A 22,841-nucleotide genomic window follows, 5' to 3' on the forward strand; every position below is an offset into this window, starting at 1 on the left:
TTTGTCCAAAGAAGTATTAGAAGACAAGACATAATAATCTTTTTTTTAGGGTAGTAAGATAACAATTGATCCTGTCTTTTTTTTTTCCTTGAATTTTACTTTATTTATTTTGATCCTTTCTTCTTTACATTCATTTTTCTTTACACTATTTTTGTTTCCCCCAATGGACAGTCATAACACCTTTTAGTGGGAAAACACCATTGTGTATGAGATTTGACCCTCAGGTAAGCAAGCCTGTGGCCTCACACACCTTCTGTGGGATTCAGATTTCCATAATGAGGAGACACCAAGTGGATCCAGACATGGATGTGCCCACGAAGAGACCAAAGGCTGGGAGTAGGGCAGCCTGCATGAGTGGTCTGTCCCTCTGTCAGGGACAGCTTCTCTTGGCAGCCCTGGGACAGACCTCTCCGTGGCCCACCACACAGCAGCTGCAGCCCTCCTTTGGCTTTGGAAAGCAAAGACACCTTCCTCACATTTTAGGGATGGCAAAGAATTAGTCACCCTGTGTTGATAAAATAGAAATGAGCTTTAACAGGGCTTGATTACCAGAAGTTTGCTGGGGAGCCACAAGGGTTTGGAAAGCACGTTGCTTGTTAACTGGTGATTAAGATATCTCACACTAAACACACTCTCTTGCAACAAGGATAGACTGTGTTATTCTCCATGCTCTTAATCAATTTCAAATATTAGCCCACCTGGATCAAAGTAGGATTTCAAAAGTGGTAAACATTGTCTATGCCTGAGACAGATTTTTCCATGACCGTATTAGAGGGTGGAAGAAAACGAAATCATTCATTCCTTCGACAAACCTTTCCCCAATGTCTAGTATGCCTTAGGGATACATAAATGAAGAAGATGGAGCATACTTAGAATTAAACACAAACTCTTGCACCAGTCCACGTCACTTGGGTTCTGGGGCTGACCCCTGTGGGTTTGCAAGAACGAGTTTTTCCCATATCTTCTGAACCCGGCTTTCACTGACCTCATGTGGGTGGCCTGAAATTGACCACAGTGATGTATTTACACCACAGAAATCAACGAATGCCAAAGAGCAGACAGTTGGTTGCTAGACATTTACCAACACACCACTGCCTGCAAGGCCCAATGACGGGTCCCCATACACCTCCCCCACTCACCTCCAGCCAGCCTCTCCCGTCTCCTTGTGTGCTGACCACACTGACCTTTCTGGGTGTCGAGCCCACCTCCTGCATCGCCACCGTATAACGATACACGTGTCTGTCTGCACAGGCTTACTTATTCACTTCGCCTCTCTGTGCCTATTTCAAAACCAACGGCAGCATAAGGACTCTGCAGGCCTATGAAAGCTGAAATACGCTTGTTTGTGGGAACCCATCATCTCGACCGAACGTCCCGACACACAAAGCTTGAGCTGGGGCGTGCTGGTCAGACTTCTTTGTGAGGCTTTTCTTAGCCTCACTGTATATATGAAAGAAATAGTATTATCAAAGCATAGGCTTCACCCACAAGGTGAAATTAAGCCTATAATCAGGCCAACCTGAATCATTAAAACATCTGGATCAAAGAATATATTTAAATCAATTTCTTTTAAACCTTCCAAGACTATAATTCAGTGCGATTGCTAATGCCATTTCCAAATACTACAGAGGCCACTGTGTTGTTTTTTTTTTAACTTTAATGGAAATACATTTTTTTTTAATTAATTTATTTTTGCCTGCGTTGGGTCCTCGTTGCTGCGCGCGGGCCTTCTTTTTAGTTGCGGTGAGCGGGGGCTACTCTTCATCGCCGTGTGCGGGCCTCTTATTGAGGTGGCCTCTCTCGTCTTGGAGCACCAGCTCTAGGTGCGCAGGCTCTAGAGTGCAGGCTCAGTAGTTGTGGCACAAGGACCTAGCTGCTCTGCAGCATGTGGGATCTTCCTGAACCAGGGCTCGAACCCGTGTCCCCTGCGCTGGCAGGCGGATTCCCAACCACTGCGCCACCAGGGAAGCCCCATGGCTACTGTGCTTTTAAAGAGCTTTGGTTTTCTTAAGTACAATAGCCCTTCATATATCCAGAGCCCAAATATAGGGCAACCTCTCCACTCCAGGGCAGGGCAGAGCAGCCCAGACTGCTGTTACAGAGTTAGTGTTAGAGGCTCAGTGACCTTTTTCAAACTTTTGTATCTTTACTATGTTATATGAGACGTCAAATAACAAGCTTCAGAGAGCCCTTCATTAGCAGCCAACATTTTGCTTTTTAAATGCTAAAATTGCACACTGTCCTTGGGTAATAGTCTCCTAAGTCCAGGTAGCCTGGGGTCCACCCGCTTCAAGGCAGCTGGACTAGACGATGTTTCACCTGTCCCCATCCCCCCGCCACCGCACATCGGGCTACTGAAGACATCCCAGGGCCCACCTGCTGCATCCCAGGTGGGGTCCAAAATGAGGTGGGAGGCGGGATGAGAAACCAAGGGAGCCAGGCCCCTGGCCAGGGGATGATTCTCCTCGTATTTCTTGATCCTGTCTGCCTCCCCGGTCGCGGCCCCTACTTTCTTCCTTCTTCTTTGGCACCCGATGCTTCCTGCTTGGCTTTCTGCCCTCCTTTCCCGGCGTCAGAACAGCATTCTCTCACACCCTCTCCCTCACCTCCTGACCATGACACGGGCGCGGAGTCTTTGGAGGTTCTTACCGAGAGCGTTTATTACTGGCAACAAGATACACAGCAAGAAGGAGGGTCCCTCCTCCGCCTCCCCCGGCCCCCCAGGCAGCTGTCTTCACGTCCGTCCACTTGGTGAATATGAAACGGTGCGTCGGGGCCCCTGGACCACAGCACACGAAGCAGCTAGCCCGTGAGGTGCCCTAAGCACGCACCCGGATACCCTAACGGAGCCTCCCGTCATTTGCTTTCCACTGATTAATTTCAGATTTTGCTCACTGCCCGTTACAGAGCAATTTGATTCAGCAAATTCCAAAATGGGACTAAAGTAACAGGAAGAAGCCTGAATGTGGCACTCACCCAGAACCGCCTGCAATCAAGCTTGAAAAACACATTTGGCCAGCAGATTCGAGACTTACAATAATAGTTATTCCTCTTTTAGATGTGGCACCAAAGGACGTGTCCAACGGCACGTAATCTCAGATGTAGCAAGAGGAAAATTCCCTCTCAAATGTAATATTTTACTTTTAGCCTGGCTCTAAATGTTCCCCCCGTCTGGGGTGCCCTTTCTAACTTTCTGCACAGATATGGAAACAAACAAATGTATGCAGCAAAGTATACTCCATAGAAAACTACCAGCTGTGGAGTTGGGAGTTATCGCGTCAGAACAAAAAAGGGGAGGCGGGGTAGCCTACTTCAAAGGAGTGAGAGGGCATTTCCCACTTTCAGCAAGTTATTAGTCTTTGGTAATAATAATTATTATTAGATATATGTATAGTGTGTGTGTGTGTGTGTGTGTGTGTGTGTGTGTGTGTATTTACTTATTTATTTATTCTCCTTCTTGTCTGTTTATCTTGTAACCGGTAAAACATTCTTAGAAAAAAACTTTTGTTTGTTTAGTTTACATCATAAACTACTTGTTCAAAATGTTTATAATTATCCACAATTAATTATGATTTAATTTAATTGTGGGAATGTTCCATTTCATTAAGGCAACCCTTATGACACGTCTGCCAAGTCTCTCCCTTCAGTCTCTAAAATGATCAGGCCCCCTAGATGCTTACTTCAGGTGTTAAAATGGTTTATAAATACTTTCCATTCACAAGTATTTATAAAAGTGCCTATTCTGTGCAAAATTCTATGCAGAGAGTTGGCAGGAATGCCATGATGCAAAGTGAAAAAGAGAAAGTCCTGCTTTCAGAAATGTTCAAATGTCATGAGGGGGATACACACAATACTGGGAGATCACCCATCATCTCAAACCAAGACTGACATCTAAAATTCTCTGAAAGTGTTTTCTCAACTATTTAATGAGTCCATGTCCTAAATCTAGGCACTTGTGTAAATGTCATCTTCAAGCACTTGATTTAATGTCTCATTTTATATAGAAAGTTCTTTCATTATACAATTAAATGTGAACTTAACGTCCCCTTTGATGGATGGGGAAGGAATCTGGAAGAAAATGAAAACTAGAAAACTAAAGAGAAAAGTAGCTTTTAAGGACATGATTACAACTGATGATAGTCAACACACACACACACACACCCACCCACACACACACACAAACACACCATACAACCATGGCTGAAAAGGAATGCTTATACAAGGACAAAAAAATATTGTGGTATTCCTGTTCCTAGAGAGTTACCAGTTTCCACTTTCTTTGACAATAAAATTGGCAATAACCTCTTGTCCTTTTTTTTCTCTCCCGTTGCAGAGCACAGGCTCCGGACGCGCAGGCTCAGCGGCCATGGCTCACGGGCCCAGCCGCTCCGCGGCACGTGGGATCCTCCCGGACCAGGGCACGAACCCGCGTCCCCTGCATCGGCAGGAGGACTTCTCAACCACTGCGCCACCAGGGAAGCCCCCTCTTGTCCTTTTTTTAAACAACCTTCTTTCTACATCTTCATATCTGAATTTCAATGGCCCTAATTAGAATTCCAATGACACCGATTTATATAAATTTTGTTAACACAGCAATGGGGCTAGAAATGGAAACTTCCAATACCGACACAAGTTGTGCTCACATTAATAGAAATAACTTCCTGCTTCCTTTCCCATCTCTATCCCCCTTTCTTAGAGCCAGATATTAATAAAACATTAATACAGTTAATGTACTGCATATGGGGGCCCAATGATCACATTTTCAAAGATAAGATCTATGGTAAAAAAAAAAGTATTGTAATACCAAAACAGGTATATTGGTCTAATTATTAACCTTTAGAAATGTTCAAGTCTTTAAAATGCAAGCAATTTACAAAATGTTTACTAGCTTAGATTTCTAACAACTACCATCTGAAGTTAAAAATCAAACATCAAAAAACTCAAGTAGACTTTACACGGTGTAGGTAGAAACACTTTTTGATAATTTCGGGCCGCCACTTCCTCACTCAAGAAAAACACTTATTGGCATATGTTTCTACGGGTATATTCAGTTCATTTTATGTCTCTCTCTTCACGCTAAAGAAAATTCTATTTCCTGGAATTAACGGACTGCACTCCTTTTTAAATTTTAATTTCAACTACCTTTTAAATTAGTCACAGTAGTTTTTAGAAAGATAACCAGCAAATGAAATAGACTCAAGAAAAAGTAAATGTGGATCATAATTACCTTTTGCCTGATCCAAAGTCCTCACCTTCAGGCATTTCTGCCCTTTGAAAATAATAACAAAGTGGAGAAGACTGCAGCACTTTTGTGCTCCGGTAGTTTCTTCTCCACGCTAACAATGACTACCAGGCGGGGAAAACCCCAGTAGTCAAGTTCTTTTCTTTTTGGAGTAAAGCACTCCTCCCCTACCCAGAAAGTAGGTGTTTACAAACTTCCGAAGCTCCGGCCTGCCTTGAATGAAGCTAGGAGCCGGGTTATTATGACTGTCCCCTGCTAAAAATAAATAGGTCACCTCTTACTCCCAGGACCGTGACAGACAGCTGGGAGCAAGCGCTGCTCAGCTGCCCAGCTTGTTCGCTCCAGGCCTGTGAGGAGGTGTCACCACCCAGCTATTAACCTTTACCAGGATGACCTCACCTAAGCCAGCCTACCCTTTCTATTTCCTACTTTCTCCTGGCATGACAAGGCACCCCCGAAGGGCGGCGAGCTTGAAACTTCAGCCTGGGCTATCAGGTCTCCAACTCACAGGAGGGGCTGGAGGGTGGAGAGCAAAGTGGGCAGGACCGCGAGAGCTGAGAGGTTTGTTTGTTCTGGAAATGCTTAGCCACTCAGCAAAAAGATCCCTTACACAAAAAGGGGGAAAATGCCAACAAACAATTGTGTTAGAAAATCTTCCTTTGGGTCATCTAGATGTCTCCACTCTGAAGTGAGCACACAGATACGAGTCCATGTGTTCCTCTGGGCGACACGGTTTCTTCCGAGGGACTTCCCTCTGTCATCAGCGACCAGCCTGACATTGGAATGTGGCCGAGCTGTGGGCCTCAGATGTTCTGATAGCTTGGCCCGTCATTACGAATGAGTCATCAATCACCAGGTACCCTCATTCCCTGCAACTTCTAATAGCAGGACGAAAATCGCTTCACTTCTTGCTTTCAAAAACGCTGGACGAAACATTACTGAGATCCCTTTAGGAATATAACCTGAAAACTTTGCAGAAAAACTTGAAATCTTTTTTTTTTTTTTTCCTGATTGGGAAAGTCAAGTAAGGCTGTAAGCAAGATCTAATTATTAAGAAACAGTATACTTTTCTTAGACACATGCACCCCAATGTTCATTGCAGCACTGTTTACAATAGCCAGGACATGGAAGCAACCTAAATGTCCATCAACAGATGAATGGATAAAGAAGATGAGGTACATATATGCAATGGAATATTACTCAGCCATAAAAAAGAACAAACTAATGCCATTTGCAGCGACTTGGATGGACCTAGAGATTGTCATACTGAGTGAAGTACGTCAGACAGAGAAAGACAAACGTCATATGATATTGCTTATATGTGGAATCTTAAAAAATGGTACAAATGAACTTATTTACAAAATAGAAATAGAGTCACAGATGTAGAAAACAAACTTATGGTTACCAAAGGGGAAAGGAGGGTGGGGAGGAGGGATAAATTGGGAGATTGGGATTGATATATACACACTACTATATATAAAATAGATAACTAATAAGGACCTACTGTATAGCACAGGGAACTCTACTCAATACTCTGTAAAGACCTACATGGGAAAAGAATCTAAAAAAGAGTGGATAGATGTATATGTATAACTGATTCACTTTGCTGTACACCTGAAACTAACAGAACATTCCAAATCAACTATACTTCAATAAAAATTAAAAGTAATAAAAAATAAAAACATTAAAAAAAGAAACAATACACTTTTTTAACATCTTTATTGCAGTATAATTGCTTTACAATGGTGTGTTAGTTTCTGCATTATAACAAAGTGAATCAGCTATACATATACATATATCCCCTTATATCCTCCCTCTTGCGTCTCCCTCCCGTTCCACCCCCCTAGGTGGTCACAAAGCACCGAGCTGATCTCCCTGTGCTATGCGGCTGCTTCCCACTAGCTATTGATTTTACATTTGGTAGTGTATATATGTCCATGCCACTCTCTCACTTTGTCCCAGCTTACCCTTCCACTTTTCTTTTTAAAATGTGTGCTCCATTGTCACAAGATTAGTAATAGCTAATCCTAGCAATATCTCTATATTCAATATATACTTTACATTTATATGTGTTAAAGTGATTTCTGGAGCATTAAAAAATTGAGGAGTCATAACAAATATTATCTTTCTCTGAGGCACTGTTAGCTATTTTGTAGCACATGCCTGTCGCAATTCGCGACAATTCTTTAATATTCCACACAAGAGCTAAAGTTCTAGACTTCAAAGTCTAAGAGTAAGTTGCTGCAGATACTCAAACACGTAACTCAAATACTGTTGACCTTGAAAGAAAACAGTTATAAGCAGAGTTCTGAAGATCAGGGTGTGCCCGAGCCTCTCAGGATTGGAGCAATGTGCTGTCTTGCTAGAAATTCCAGGCCTAATGGAGTGAAAAGTTGAGATGCTGAAAATATTATCCATGAGAATATTTTACCACCTTTATTTCACTTGACCAACAACAATGCTAATTCTATGATCTAATTCTCAGTTCTAACAATCCTAACCCACTAATTTTACCTTTTTTGTTCTTTTAAGCTTCTCTTATACTACTTCTTGAATATCTGAGTACCGCTGCTGTTGAACTTAGCTGCTGATGACTACAGACCAGACTACTGTATCCCTGAAACCTGCCTCTCAATTTTAAAGGACAATTAACTGATCGGTGTGAGAGATGAATTACCCATTACTACCATAAAATATTTCCTTTAAAAATACTTCCTTTAGGGCTTCCCTGGTGGCGCAGTGGTTGAGAGTCCGCCTGCCGATGTAGGGGACGCGGGTTCGTGCCCCGGTCAGGGATGATCCCACATGCCGCGGAGCGGCTAGGCCCGTGAGCCATGGCCGCTGAGCCTGCGCGTCTGGAGCCTGTGCTCCGCAATGGGAGAGGCCACAACAGTGAGAGGCCCGCGTACCACAAAAAAAAAAAAAAAAAAACTTCCTTTAAGCACGTCTTCATGCATTTTAAAATTACTTGCTCCAACCATAAATTCCCCTTTAGATATGTTTGTGTTAACTTCTGAAATTCCCAAAGACAAGGAGGGAAAACAGGATGGCACAGATCACAAAAGCCAGGTGTTGGACACAGTGGGTGGCTTCCTCGCTCCAGTGACACCTTCGGTCCAGCGGGGGGTTTAGGGTGCCAAGGGTTCCCTCATCGTCCCTGACTGGAAACCCACTGGGCATCCCAAATTTAAGGACTCACGGAATAGAGCCGTGGGAAAGACCCTGAGGGCCACGAAAGCCATCCAAGATTTTCAGACGCTGAAACGGGGGCCCAGCAAAGTTAGGTGACCTGCTGGGGACAGAGCCAGGAACAGCCTCCAGTGCAGGAGCGGAGGGCTCTTTTCATCCCTCCAGCCGAACCGAGAGCAGAACCCACTCGTTCTGGCAAAAGTGCATACGTACGGCCAGACACGTACGCGGTTTACGTTCTCTTATACCCATACTCTTTCAAACTGTGTATGCATTTAATTTTAGTAGCATACTTTAAGTGAACATTTCTATTTTCTCTTGCAGTTTTAATTAGTATTATGGCCTAAGAAGATAACTGCCATTTCAAAGCTAAATGTCCACTTCTCTTAATGCCCGTTTTTCTCTTCACACAATCATCGGCCTAAGAGTTTTGTTTTTTTCCATCTCTCCTACGGCAGCGGTGACTGAGGCTCTGGAACTTTCAGAGACAAGACGAGGGACCCTCCCTCTATTGCAGGTTACAGGGCAATATTAGCATGAATGGCTAAGAAATGGGTGGGGTTTGTTAGTGGAGAGAAAATTATTAAGAGGGGTAGGTTAACTCCTTGACCTAACAGAATTCTTGCTGAAGTTAGGCCAGGGTGATCAGCTATTACCTAGGGGATGGTGAGACATGAGGGATTTGGTTCGATATTAAGGGTGATCAAATATCAAGGGCGGAGGATTCTCGATAAACTGACTTGACAAATTTCTTGCTAAAACTGGGTTCCTGAGGACATACCCAAGGGCAGGGCCTAGGTGGAAATGAGCTCTCAGAGGAGCCTGACTAGTTTGGTCAAAGAGAGAGTCTTTGTCACCTCCTAAGAACAAGGCACATTTTAATTTTTTTTAAACCAGCACTCAGTGTTACAAACTGTATGGCCCCTTCAGAGGGTCACTGTCTGGTATGGTAGCCCCCAGCAGCACCTGGTTATTGAGCACTTAAAATGTGGCTAGTTGGGAATTTTAGGATGGAATAGGAAAAAAGACTGTAAAATATCTCATTACCAATTTTTATATTGATAACATGTTGAAATAATAATATTTGGGATACACTGGTTAAACAAAATGTATTATTAAACTTAATTTCACTTCTTTCTGTTTACTTTTTCTAAACATGGCTGCTAGAAATATACAATTATATATGTAGCCTGCATTCTGTTTCCACTGGCCTGTATAGCTCTAGAGCTTCAATTTTCTACTTTTCTGCCGAAACTGGCCTAAATTTGACATAAAACAGAAGTTCCTTTGAGAGCTCACTGGCTAACACAATCTTACCAATTGTTTCAAAAACATTTCCAGAATCACTTTTAGTCAGAAGGGAAAGGGGTACAAATTACAGAAGGCAATTAACAGGACAGTTAATGGATACCGAGAAGAGTCCATTGAGTTACTTCTCCCTCCATATCTTGGCCTCCGCTTTTCTCCATCCAAAACCCTCTTCCACCCTTGCTTCCCTTTGGCCTCCGAAGACAAGAGCCCATGAGTAATTTCTTCAAGGCCAGGCTGCATCCCAAGTTCTTGATTCCCTTCCCTCCTCTCATCTCTGGTTTAAACCACCAGGTATCCCAGCCTGTTCTTGCCAGTTCCTGACCTCCCAAATTCTACCTTTTCCCTCAGCCCACAAACATATGCAGGCCTTTTCCAGAAAGCCCACCACTGACCATACATGTTCTTCTAGTCCCAAACCTCTGTCTGACCTTTACAGCCCAAGGTCCTAACCAGGGGTCTATGTTCAACTCACTCCTCACCAATTACAGCCTACCTTCTGCCCCTACCACGGCCCTGACAATGCTCTTCAAATGCAGCTGATGTCTACTTTCCATCTAATCTGCCCTGACCTCGTGGGGCCCTACGTGGCTGCCCGCTTCCCTTTATCTTGACACTGTCTCCACCCTGGGCTCCAAGACTCCACTTTCTGTGCCTAGCCCCACTCCTCTCAACTGTCCTTCTTGGTCTATCTAAGTGTCTCTCTTCAGTCTTAACTGACTCTTCAGTCTTAAGCGTTGGTGATCTCTAGGGCCGGCCTTCCCAAACCTGAAACAACACAGAGTAGTGGTTCCCAACCTCAGCCACTCTCTACTTCCACTGGTCTGGTATGGGTCATGAACTTGCTTCCAATATGCTGCTCGTGGGCCGGTGTAGCGGGGGGACCACTCTTTGAGAGCACAGTCCTGGTGTTCCAACATTGACCACCTTCCTTTTCATGCTATACAATCTCTCTAGGAAATCTCTCTATTCCCAGAATGTTAACTCTGACCTCCACGCCCAAATCTGTATTGCTAGTCACCCACTCTCCAGAATTCCAAACCTATACAGACAGTGCCCGACTTACAACTTTTCCACATTATGATGGTGTGAAAGTGATACACATTCAGTAGAAACCGCCCTTGGGATTTTGAATTTTGATCTTTTCCTGGGCAAGATGCGGTGCGACACTCTCTCGTGATGCTGGCCAGTGGCAGCGAGCCTCAGCTCCTGGTCAGCCCTGTGATGACAAGAATCAATAATCCACACACTTACGACCACTCTGTACCCAGGCAGCCATTCTGTTCTTCACTTTCAGTACAGTGTTCAATACATTACATGAGATAGTCAACACTTTATTATAAAATAGGCTTCATGTTAGATGATGCTGCCTGCTTGTAGGCTCACAGAAGTGTTCTGAGCATGTTTAAGGTAGGCTTGGCTAACCTGTGATGTTCAGTAGCGTAGGTGTATTAAATGCATTTTTGACTTAACGACATTTTCAACTTACATTGGGTTTATCGGGATGTAACCCCATTGTAAGTCGAGGCGGCTCTGTATTTCTGTCACCCACTAGCTGTGGTGCACCAGAGCTGCCTCTGACTCGCTTATGAAAACTCTTACCACCTCTTTTCCACTCCACGTTCAGTGCTGTGAAGGAGCTAGTCTGCAACCAGCCACAGCATGAAAATTGGCAAATGCTACAAGTCAGCTGCTATCCCGTACTCACCCCGAGCCAGCTGTTAAAAATGTACCCATACAACACTGAATACTAGACATCTTAACCTGTGTTAAATTAATTAAATAGGGAGGGCATTAGATGGAGGTGGTTCTAATTCCTTCGAAGCCAACATAAGCAAACCAAAACCTAAGCCTACAAATGCCTCAAGGTTCAGAAACCGAAACATAAGGACAACCAACCACAAGCATCCAACCAGGGTTTCCCAAATAAGGGCAACCGCTCGGGCTACAGCCAATCAGATGAGTTCCTTGCTTTGCTTCCGCATCTTCTCTATAAAAGTCTCATCCCGGACATCCCTGGTGGCACAGTGGTTAAGAATCCACCTGCCAATGCAGGGGACACGGGTTTGAGCCCCGGTCCGGGAAGATCCCACATGCCGCGGAGCAACTAAGCCCGTGTGCCACAACTACTGAGTCTGTGCTCTAGAGCCCGCGAGCCACAACTACTGAGCCCACGTGCCACAACTACTGAAGCCCATGTGCCTAGAGCCCGTGCTCTGCAACAACAGAAGCCACCGCAATGAGAAGCCCGCGCGCCGCAACGAAGAGTAGCCCCCGCTCGCCGCAGCTAGAGAAAGCCCGGGCGCAGCAACGAAGACCCAATGCAGCCAAAAATAAATTTTAAAAAATAAATAAATAAAAAAGTCTCGTCCCCAGCTCCTGTCAATGGAGCATCCTGACCACTTCTGGTTGGTGCCACAAGTTTCAAATTGATTTTTGCTCAAATAAACTCTTAAAATTTTTAATATGCCTCAGTTTCTCTTTTATACCTGGAAGTCCCAAAAGCATCTCCAAAAACGAGCCCAAAGAGGATCCACCAACTCTCAGTAACATGCTCTCCCTTATCCTTTCCTATTTCTTCTCTTCATTTTCTTTCTTTGGAAAAATAATTCTCCATATCATTCTCAATCCCATTTTTCTGAAGCATTTTCTTCAATGAATTTAGCAACATCCCAATGTATCTTCACTACTTGCTGACATGTCAGCTATGGGAACCCCTCCCTCCTTCCCACTAGGAGATACGCAGGGACCTTCTCTTCTTGTTCATTATTGTTTCCCAACAATACTACAAAGCATGGTAGAGCCAGCTCCTAGAACAGCACACACCATATTATTTTAGGGTGATACTAGTAGTCAATATTAGTTACATCAGTAAAGTGAAAAAAGGTTCCAAATGGCCAACTGAGGCAAAAACATGGGAATTATATTCGTTCTTCCCTCTCGCTCACCAGCCAGAGAAGATTCTCACCAAGTGCCATCAACCCTAACACCCTGAGCTGTACTTGTAACCACCCTTGAGACTGTGCCTTCTGTGATTACTGTCTTCAATCAGTCCAGCATCACCTGTTGCCTAGGCTAGGGGCCACCAAATACTTGTGATAAAGCACCCCTAGCACGACACACTGCCCAAACACACTGTGCGTTTATACATTATATGCACATATATTTTCAATGTACAAATATGACCTGTAAATACTGTATGTGCTTCAGAAATCATATGCAAAATAAAAACATGCAGAGATGAAATAAATGTAAGCATTCTTTGTAATTGCAAAAAAACCAAAACAATCCCATCAACAAGGGATTAATTAAATTATGGTGCCATGAAACCTATGCTAAAAAGGATGAGATTATTATGAAAATCTTTCCATAATATGGTCAACTTTAAAGAGAGACTAGAAAACAAAATGTATAATATCCCATTGATGTAAAAATATACATTTACATATTGATGAAAATACCTCAACAAAGATATGGATGAAGAAAGGGAAACCAGGAGGACAAGGGGAAGGCGGGAGGGGAGGGAGAGGAGAGAAAGGAAAAGTGTTTCAAAGGACCTACACTGAGGTATTGATTGTGGTTTTCTTTTCTGGCTTAAGAAAACAATGAATAGTTTCTATTTTATTATTTTTCCTGTCTGTATTTTCAATTTTTCAGCAACAGATACAAATTGCTCTTTTGGTACGCAAAGAAAATGTTCTTAAAATATGAAAAAGAAAAAAAGGTTACTTTTAAATGGAAGGGGAAAATTTTTTCTGTGTTTTCCTGTCACTAAAGGAAAAAAAAAAAATCTCTATTCTTTCATTTGGGTCTTCAGGATTTTTCCCTCAAACCAGACCAGGAAGAGCTCCTACCTTCAAGGATTTGACCACTCAGAAAAAAACGTGTTGGTTGAAAGAATGAGAGAAAGAAACCAGAAGCAAGCCCTCCCTCCACCCACTGACTCGAGAGGATAAGAATTCCCCTTCTCCACTTCTTTCACATCCCACTGAAGACTTCCGGTGTTGCCAATACAGAATTTGTTTCCCATGAAAATTCAGAGTATATACTATGCACATTGCAAAAGTAGAATAAGGGTATAAATTAGTATCAAAGCCAGTGTATTTCTGGAGCAAAGTGGAAAAGGACATCTTTTTTTCCTTAGATTAAAAAGAAAAAGGTTCAAATGATTATATATGTAAATGATGTGAATGATGCCATTCAGTAGAGACGATGTGATGAATAATCATGATGTGCTACACTGAGAGAGATGGTCCCTCTCTCTTGCTTTCTGGTTGGTGGAATCATATTGAGACTTGTCCTAGATTGGTGGCTTTCCAAGCAATAAAAACTTATTTTTCCTAAATGCTATGTTATGACAAACCTCAGTATATAAAAGACACAACAACCCAAAAGACTTATTCAGGTTTAAATGGGAGCGGGGCACTGAGAAGTGGCCTCAGTCCTGCACAAAGGCAGCCCTTGAATCGGATCCTTGGAAACCCAGAGCTGCACAAGTTACAGTTGGAAAACTGTGACCGGGATCATCTGGATGGCTAGGAAGAAAAAGTGGGAATTTTTTTTCTCAGTCTCTTCTCTAATAATTAGAACAGAAGCAACCCAGTTATTCTCTTTATCCTTTTACCTTTTTTAAGCTTAGAGTTACGAAGTGTTTTCCTCAAATTTCTTTTCATCCAAACATAGCTGGCACTCTACAACCGATGCACAGAGCTTCTGAAGTCCCATCCTCTAGCTTTCTGGTCAACCTTCTCCTTCCTTTTGCTGGAGGTACCACTGTAGACACCCTACTTCCCAGCCTGGGACAGTCCCCAGTTTCACCTCTTGTCCTGGTATACTTAATAACAGACCCCTTTCACTCTCATCAGTATACCTGTTTAGGTCATCAATTGTAAGATAACCCAATATATTACCATGTTTTTCCCCCTATTTGTCAGAACTTCCATTTTGCTAATGTGAGCTAGATTGTTGTTTTGATTATCACATAATTTGTTATGGTCTCAGCAGGGAGCCCCAACTGGAGCCAGATCTGTGCCACAGACCATTCAGTTTACCCAGGGAGTGCCTCTCACACCCTTCCAGTCCGGTCCATGCTGTACCCATTGTCTGACCTGTCGTCTTGGGTCGAACCGTGTCCCTTCCTAAAGTAGATATTGTTGGAGCGAAGCTGTCTGGAAAGTGTGGTTTGGACACTTGTGGGTGCAGGTGCCCCAAGGATGCTGAAGAAGCCAGCATCCAGGAGTGGAAAGATCAAAATATGGGAGAAGAGTCAGCAAACGTCCAAAGGGGAGGAGGGGGGAAAGGAGTGGAGAGAAACTGGGGGGCAGGGAGGCCGGCAGGGAGCACCATGAAAGACTCAACAGCTTCCAAGAGGTGGACCCTGTACCAGCTGCGTCTTTGTCATGCTGATCTCTGTGGCGTATATTTGATGTCCTAACATTTAAATAAAATATTTTTCTTTATTGAAGTCGAGTTGATTTACAATGTTGTGTTACTTTCAGGTGTATGGCAAAGTGATTCGGTTATACATATACATGACAAGATTGAATACAGTTCCCTGTGCTATACAGTAGGTCCTTGTTTCGCAGCGGGGAGGGGCACAGGAGTAGCCTCGGGGAACCAGGAGAGGAAGAAGAGGCTGTCGGGCAACTGTTTAAGGAAGCGAGGAGAAAAGGACTCCAGGAAACCCGCAGGTGCCGGGACCTCCTGAGTCACACCAGCGTGCATCACTGGCCTGGTTTGCGTGTGTGTGTCCTGTGTTTACCAAGACCCATTTCACTGCGCTGAACTTGTCTGTGATCTTGTCTGTGATCCCCTCTCTGAGGACCTGTTGGTCACCAGGGACTAGTTTCATTCCCACTTAACTGCCTCATGGCTTCTCTCCTTAGAAAACTGTGGATGTGCTTCTGTATCAAGAGGGGTTCTTTCTCTCTTTCTCTCTTCTCCCTCCCATCCTTCCCAAACCCCTCCCCCCCCCCCCGCCAAAAAAAGGTCTACAAAACTGCAGGAGTAGAGAGACTGGTAGAAATCAAATTCCCAACGGTGCCAAACATCACTATTGGTTCAAGCTTCCCTCCACAGAATAATCCTGAAGAAGAAGAATCTTGTTTCTGAATAATCTTGCTTGCTTGGTTATTGAAAGCTCTCTTTTAAGGCTCTATGTGTACTTCAGGGGTGAAGGTCCTTGACAGAGAATCTTTGGTTCCAAGAAAGTCAGAACAAATAGCCACAGGAGAGAAAGACCTCTGGCAGGTCCCACTGCTCTCAGTGAGCAGAAAGAAATGGAACATTTCTAAGGCCACAATTCATAGAGACAGAGGTCTTTGTGTCCGGTAGAGACGGGAGTGGCTCCAACAAGAGCGGCACACAGCTCAAACCAAACCTTATCTCTTGCACTTAAAACTACAATGCAAAACAGAGGGCAATTGCAACTTCTGTTTAAGGATTACACAATACTTTCGTTATCTGTTAATCTTCCTTATCAGGTGTTGCTTACGTCAGTATTAAAAAGTATTTTTCATTCCTTAAATAGCACCTGATAAAATGCTTCTTGGCTATACATTTACCCAGGATTTTGTGGAGAAGCCAAACTGAAATGGAGACTGTCCAGCTCCACAGCCTCGTAATAGTTAATCATTATTAGCTTTGAGGGTACCAGAAAGCCTCTTTCCAGTCCCATTTGGCCATGCATCACCTGACACCCTTGTGGCCTTGGCTGGATGAGTTCCACCTGCTGACCCGGCCTTGGGTAGGGATGAGAGTTCTCAGACACTGAAAGGGCCGCCCCCTCCCAGGCAACGGTGTTTCCAGGAAAGTGCTCCAGAGCTTGCTAATATCCGACAGCCTCCAGGCATTTCTGAAAAGGAACCAGCCTCTTTAGAAGCATTTGCTACGGGAAAAGCTGGGCGTCTGCTGGCCTGGATCGGTGGGAAAGAAGAAAGCCTTCACTTCAGAGACCTGTAACTGCTTCTTGCAGCCGGGCAGCTGCCTCCAGTGACGTGGTAGGCCAGCATCTCCACACCGCCTCGACCACTGTCTGACTGTCTGATAATAAACCCAGCCTCTCAGAAACATGGTGTGTCTCCTGCAGGCCACCTCAAGGTTCCAAATAAGATACGGGTAGCCATCTGAAGGTGACCATGAGTGAGTTCATTTCTAGCAGGCATGAGTAAAACCCTTTCAATGACTAGCAAAAAGCAATGAGCTTTCTCCAAAATTTATAAGCAGCTCAATAACAAAAAAACAAACAACCCAATCCAAAAATGGGCAGAAGACTTAAAGAGACATTTCTCCAAAGAAGATATACAGATTGCCAACAAACACATGAAAGAATGCTCAACATCACTAATCATTAGAGAAATGCAAATCAAAACTGCAATGAGGTATCACCTCACACCAGTCAGAATGGCCATCATCAAAAAATCTAGAAACAATAAATGCTGGAGAGGGTGTGGAGAAAAGGGAACACTCTTGCACTGCTGGTGGGAATGTGAATTGGTACAGCCACTATGGAGAAGAGTATGGAGGTTCCTTAAAAAACTACAAATAGAATTACCATATGACCCAGCAATCCCACTACTGGGCATATACCCTGAGAAAACCATAATTCAAAAAGAGTCATGTACCAAAATGTTCTTTGCAGCTCTATTTACAACAGCCCAGAGATGGAAACAACCTAAGTGTCCATCATCGGATGAATGGATAAAGAAGATGTGGCACATATATACAATGGAATATTACTCAGCCATAAAAAGAAATGAAGTTGAGCTATTTGTAATGAGGTGGATGGACATAGAGTCTGTCATACAGAGTGAAGTAAGTCAGAAAGAGAAAGACAAATACCGTATGCTAACACATATATATGGAATTTAAGGGAAAAAAATGTCATGAAGAACCTAGGGGTAAGACAGGAATAAAGACACAGACCTACTAGAGAATGGACTTGAGGATATGGGGAGGGGGAAGGGTAAGCTGTGACAAAGCGAGAGAGAGGCATGGACATACATACACTACCAAACGTAAGGTAGATAGCTAGTGGGAAGCAGCCGCATAGCACAGGGAGATCAGCTCGATGCTTTGTGACCGCCTGGAGGGGTGGGATAAGGAAGGTGGGAGGGAGACGCAAGAGGGAGGGGATATGGGGACATATGTATATGTATAGCTGATTCACTTTGTTATAGAGCAGAAACTAACACACCATTGTAAAGCAATTATACTCCAATAAAGAATTTAAAAAAAAAAAAAAACAGAGTGAAACAAATCTGAAATGTGACCCCTGAAGAGTCTTAGTCGAGAAACCGGGCACTGAGACGGGGTTAACCTGTGACCTCCTGCCTCCCCAATAACCCCTCAGGAGGGGCTTCCTTGGGCACCCAGCACCTCTCTCCTATAAGCTTAACAATCTTGTCTTCTCGTAATAACCTTTTTATTTGGCAATGATTTGAGATTTACAGAAGAGTTGCAAAGACAGTACACAGAGCTCCTGTATACCCCTCACTTAGTTTCCCCCAGGGTTAACATCTTTCGTTACCACGGCACATCTGTCAAAACTAAAAGCCAACATTGGTAGATTACTATGAACTAAACTCCAGACTTTGTAGTTGCTTTCACTAACGTCCTTTTTCTCTTCCAGGATCCCATCCGGGGCATCGTGGTGCTTTCAGTCATGACACCTCCCTAGTCTCCGTGGTCTGTGAGAGTTGCTCCGTCTCCCCTTGGTTTCCTACCTTGACAGTTTTGAGGCGTATTCTGTAGATATCAGGTAGAATGCCCTCCGTTTGGATTTGATATTTTTCTCATGATTAGACTGAGGTTACAGTCTGGGGGAAGACAACCATGGAGGAGAATGGCCCTTCTCATCACACCCAGGGTTCCCTGAGATCCACATGGCTCCTCCCTGGTGATGGTCACTTGATGACTTGGATTCCTAGTGTTGGCCAGGTTTCTCCATGGCAAAGTTATTACTTTTCCCTTTCCATACTCTAACCTTTGAAAGCAAATCTAGGTCCAACCCTCATTCTGGGCAGGGCGGAGCGGGGGGGAAATGGTGGTGCCCAGGGACACAGGTCCACCTGCTGAATGCAGGGGTTGCAACTTATATTACTCAGAATTCTTCTGTCAGGAAGCCTTGTCTCTCCTCCTTCCCTCAGTGCCTTATCTATTCAATCATTTACATCAATAAGGACTTCTGTGGACTCGTAAGGACTTAGGCTTTGGGTTATAATCCAGTGCTATATGATTGATTTTGTTGCCCAGATTGGTCCAGCCACTAACTCTGCCCACCCTGCCCTCTTCCACGACCCCTCCTCCAGCCCCTTAAGACCCCTGGAGAGGCCACGTCTCTGCTGCACTTGGCTGGCTCCACTCTCCAGCCGACCTCGGGGTTAACCACAGTGTGCCCAGGCCCCGAGATCACCTCACTTCCTTTCCACCTGGTGCCAGCACCTGCCACGGGGCGACACCAGGACTAACCTGGAAGTCAGAGGCGGGCTGACGTGGGAGCAAAGGCCTGTGCTCCACCCGCATGCGTCCGGTTCCAGGGACACGGGAGAGACGGGGCGCTGCGTGTGCCCCGCCCCTTGGGGTGCCACAGGCCGTGAGCAGTGTCCAAGGAGGTGAGCCGTCTGCACACCAGTGTGTTCTTACGAAAGCATGACCACCTGCCATCTTTTTCCTTACTCTGATAAAATTTCCAGGTTTGAAACCAAGTTCCAATTTCCTTTCCATGTGTGCCATGCGTCCTGCCATTTCATGTTTCCTTCCTGTTCTGAGCACAGAGGAAGCGCACAGTTTAAAAATGGAAACGAGACTTGGCGACTTCACCTGCACCCACTTTTAGCATCAAACCATGGCAATGTCATACACACAGTTCATCATAAGTTTTCACGGTGGATTCACGCCGCCAGACGCCGCTTTCGGTCTGCTTATTTATAACCAATGGGAATTTTTATATCAAACTTGACTTTACATTTTTTAATTGAAATTATAAGCTGTACTGAAAACTGGAGAGGGCCGTGACAGTTGAAGACCCCCCTCCCCCCGATCCAGCTTCTGTGCTCATCGTGAGCAGTAAAAATTTAAACACTGCCTCATTCCAAAGTCAGTGAAGAACAAGGGACGGGCTATGTCAGGAGCTGTAACAGAGGCCAGGAAACAACACGTGTGTCCATACCAGCTGCAGACAGGTGTGCGGGAGGGGACACCATGCTTACACGTGTCTCCCAGAGTGAGCGGGTCCCCTTCTCTTCCCATCAAAGTGCCACTGCTTTCATGGAAGGGGGTCACAGTGCGCCTCCCCCACAACGAGAAACAGCTGTTCCCAGGGTCTTTCCAATGACATGGAATTACAAACTCTAAAGGCAAAACCGAGGCGCCTCTTGGGGGTGTCGCCCTGAGAAGTAGCCTTCATTGGATGCGTGTCCGCAGGCCCCCGAACGGGCAGGTTCCTTTAACACATACTTTGCTTCGTTTTGCTTGAAATTATCCCTCCAAAAGAGGATGTGGTCACATGTTTGTGATCTTACCAAATCTGTCACAGACCAGGACTGTGCATTCAATTTAAAAATTTTGAATAGCAAAGTACTAGGAGAGGAAGAATGGCTGAAGTGACATCACTCAGTGCTGGTGTGGGAAGCTTTCAGATGTCATAGAGTTTACCCGATAGGATGGGTAAAAAATAATAACAATACTAATTAAAGAGAAAGACATATATCACAGATTCCTTCATTATTTGTGGGTGTGGGCTAGGCTATTATAAAATAAGTTTTGCCCAAATTTCTTCCAGAAGTACTGTACTCAGCGGTCGTGTGATAAAGATGGAGCCACGTGGTTTTCCAGAGGTGGAGGTGTGGATGGGGAATTGGGCGAAGGCGGTCAAAAGGTACAAACTCCTTTTGTTATAAAGGTAAGTTAAGTCCTGGAGATGTAACGTACAGCGTGGTGACTGCAGGTAATTATACTGTGTTGTATATTTGAAAGTTGCTAAGAAAGTAAATCTTTAAAATTCTCATCACAAGAAAACAAAACTGTAGCTGTACGGTAGTGGATGTTAACTATTACGGTGATCATTTTGCAATATGTACATGTATTGAATCGTTACCTTATGCACCTGAAACTTATACAAAGTTATATGTCAGTTATGTCTCAATAAAACTGGGGGGAGGGGATAAAAATTGAGGGAGAAAAGATTGACTGAAATAGCTGTTTACAGCTTGGATCAATTTCCAGTGACTTTACTATCTAAAGTCCTCTGTCACAACTTAGGAATGAAATAACTTGTTCTGGAAAATGTGTTAGGGTCAAAAAGTGGCCCTAACTTTAATAAAACTGACATGAAGGGAGAACAGAGAAAGCAGCATTTTAAAACTAATATGTGGGTTTCCCTGGTGGCGCAGTGGTTGAGAGTCCGCCTGCCGATGCAGGGGACACGGGTTTGTGCCCCGGTCCGGGAAGATCCCACATGCCGCGGAGCGGCTGGGCCCGTGAGCCATGGCCGCTAAGCCTGAGCGTCCGGAGCCTGTGCTCCACAACGGGAGAGGCCACAACAGTGAGAGGCCCGCGTCCCGCAAAAAAAAAGAGAAACAAAAACAAAACTAATATGTTACGCAAATAAGTTGTGATTTTATATCTATCAACATGGTGCGCTAACAGCGATTTTACAGTGGTTACAATTAGTATGAGTAGAAAATTGGACCCTCTATATTTACATTCCCCGCAGCCAATACATTCAAGGTGGGCGAAAGCTCTTCCTGGATCTTGGCAATGGGAAGGAGGGCCCTCACCACACATGCAAGGTTCCCTTACATCGGGTATGAATTGTATTCTGAGTGAAAGGAGAAATCATCAAAATAGTTAGTCCTGGCTGCTCGGTAGAGACCAGCTCTTTGGGGCCAAGAGGAAAAGCATGGGGGTCAGTTAGGGGTTGAGATCTGGCCCAGGTCCAAGGGGATGGTGACAGAGTGAGGGCTGGAGGGTCTAGGCCACATTCTGCAAATGGAGCCGAGCAGGTTGACTGATGAACTCAACGTGTGGAATAGGGACAAGGTGAAATCACACATGGCTTCGATCTGCTTACCTGAACACCACAGTCCTTAAAAGCAAATTTTTGAATAACAGCTAACGGCCTGGGATACCTGACATATTAAAACACGTTGGAGAACTTTTCTGCAAGATGGACCCACACTAAATATTTTCAAATTTGTGGGCCGTATGGTCTCCATTACAGCTAATCAACTCCACTGCTGTAGCTCAGACAATATGTAAAGGAATGAATGTGGGCCATGGGTGGCCACCCTCTGTATTTTATACACACACACACTCCACCAATTATAAAAGAACATGTGCTATTCGTAATTGATTAAAGAAAACCATGGGGAAGGGATTATGTACCCCAATATTTACAGCGATTCTCTCTATGGTTTTTATTTTCTTTTGTGTAAGTATTTTCAAAAATTCCCCCACATATGTATTCCTGTCGTAACCAGATAAAATCTACCCCCCAAAAGTGTGAAATTCTATCTTTAAAAATCTACAAAGAAAAACAAAGCCAGGTGTTTTGGTGTCCTGTCATTGATCATACTTTCAAATGGAGATTTTTTTTTAATATAAAAAGACTTTGAAAAAGGTCATCAGTAAATAAATTCTAAATCGGCAGTTGAAAAGAAAATAACCCATCATGCTTCCTAGAACTGGAGAGAGTCCAGGTGAGGAACGGGGAAGGCTGTTTTTCGCTACATTGGCTGAGTCTGTGGAAAAGACTGCATCTTGAATTAGCAGCTTGACTGTCTGCAGTCCAGGTAAATACTGTGTTGCTACAACCGAAATCATCCTGCCACGTGGGTCACCCTGTCATATAATTAGCCTCTTATCATACCAGGGGCAAATCAAAGCAGCAGCAGTTGCTGTTGATGTGGTAACTGAACAAACCAGCAACACTCTCTTCCCAGATCCACATCCGATTTGACAGCATCACCATCCCACCGAAGACACCAGAAGGGGTGTTTTGCCACATTTTTCAATAGCAAGTGGAACCTGAGAGCACACGGAACATCTTAAGGACTTCCCAGCTGTCTCCGCTACTTTGAGTCTTTGCATGTCCTTCACTGCA

The 22,841-nt window shown here is 44.2% G+C and overlaps 1 protein-coding gene and 1 long non-coding RNA gene across 6 annotated transcripts in view; one reads left to right on the forward strand and one right to left on the reverse strand.

The window, feature by feature from the left end:
* RETREG1 (reticulophagy regulator 1) overlaps positions 1-22,841 on the reverse strand; it is a 122,067-nt gene that overhangs the window by 31,208 nt on the left and 68,018 nt on the right. Inside the window, exon 1 of one of the 5 annotated variants that reach the window (XM_004314063.4) lies at positions 5,228-5,360. The exons of the other annotated variants lie outside the window; for them this stretch is intronic. Within the exon in view, the coding sequence (XP_004314111.1) occupies positions 5,228-5,262 (35 nt within the window). The 5' untranslated portion in view covers positions 5,263-5,360. Of the gene's footprint in view, positions 1-5,227; positions 5,361-22,841 lie in introns of those variants that run through there. 5 annotated transcript variants of the gene reach the window in all.
* On the forward strand, positions 2,587-8,121 carry LOC141278260 (uncharacterized). The gene is made up of 3 exons (XR_012330637.1): positions 2,587-2,765; positions 4,334-6,098; positions 7,775-8,121. It is a non-coding gene; the product is annotated as an uncharacterized lncRNA (long non-coding RNA).

This window comes from Tursiops truncatus, chromosome 3 (assembly GCF_011762595.2).
Source record: "Tursiops truncatus isolate mTurTru1 chromosome 3, mTurTru1.mat.Y, whole genome shotgun sequence".
In the NCBI taxonomy this organism is placed as follows: domain Eukaryota; kingdom Metazoa; phylum Chordata; class Mammalia; order Artiodactyla; family Delphinidae; genus Tursiops; species Tursiops truncatus.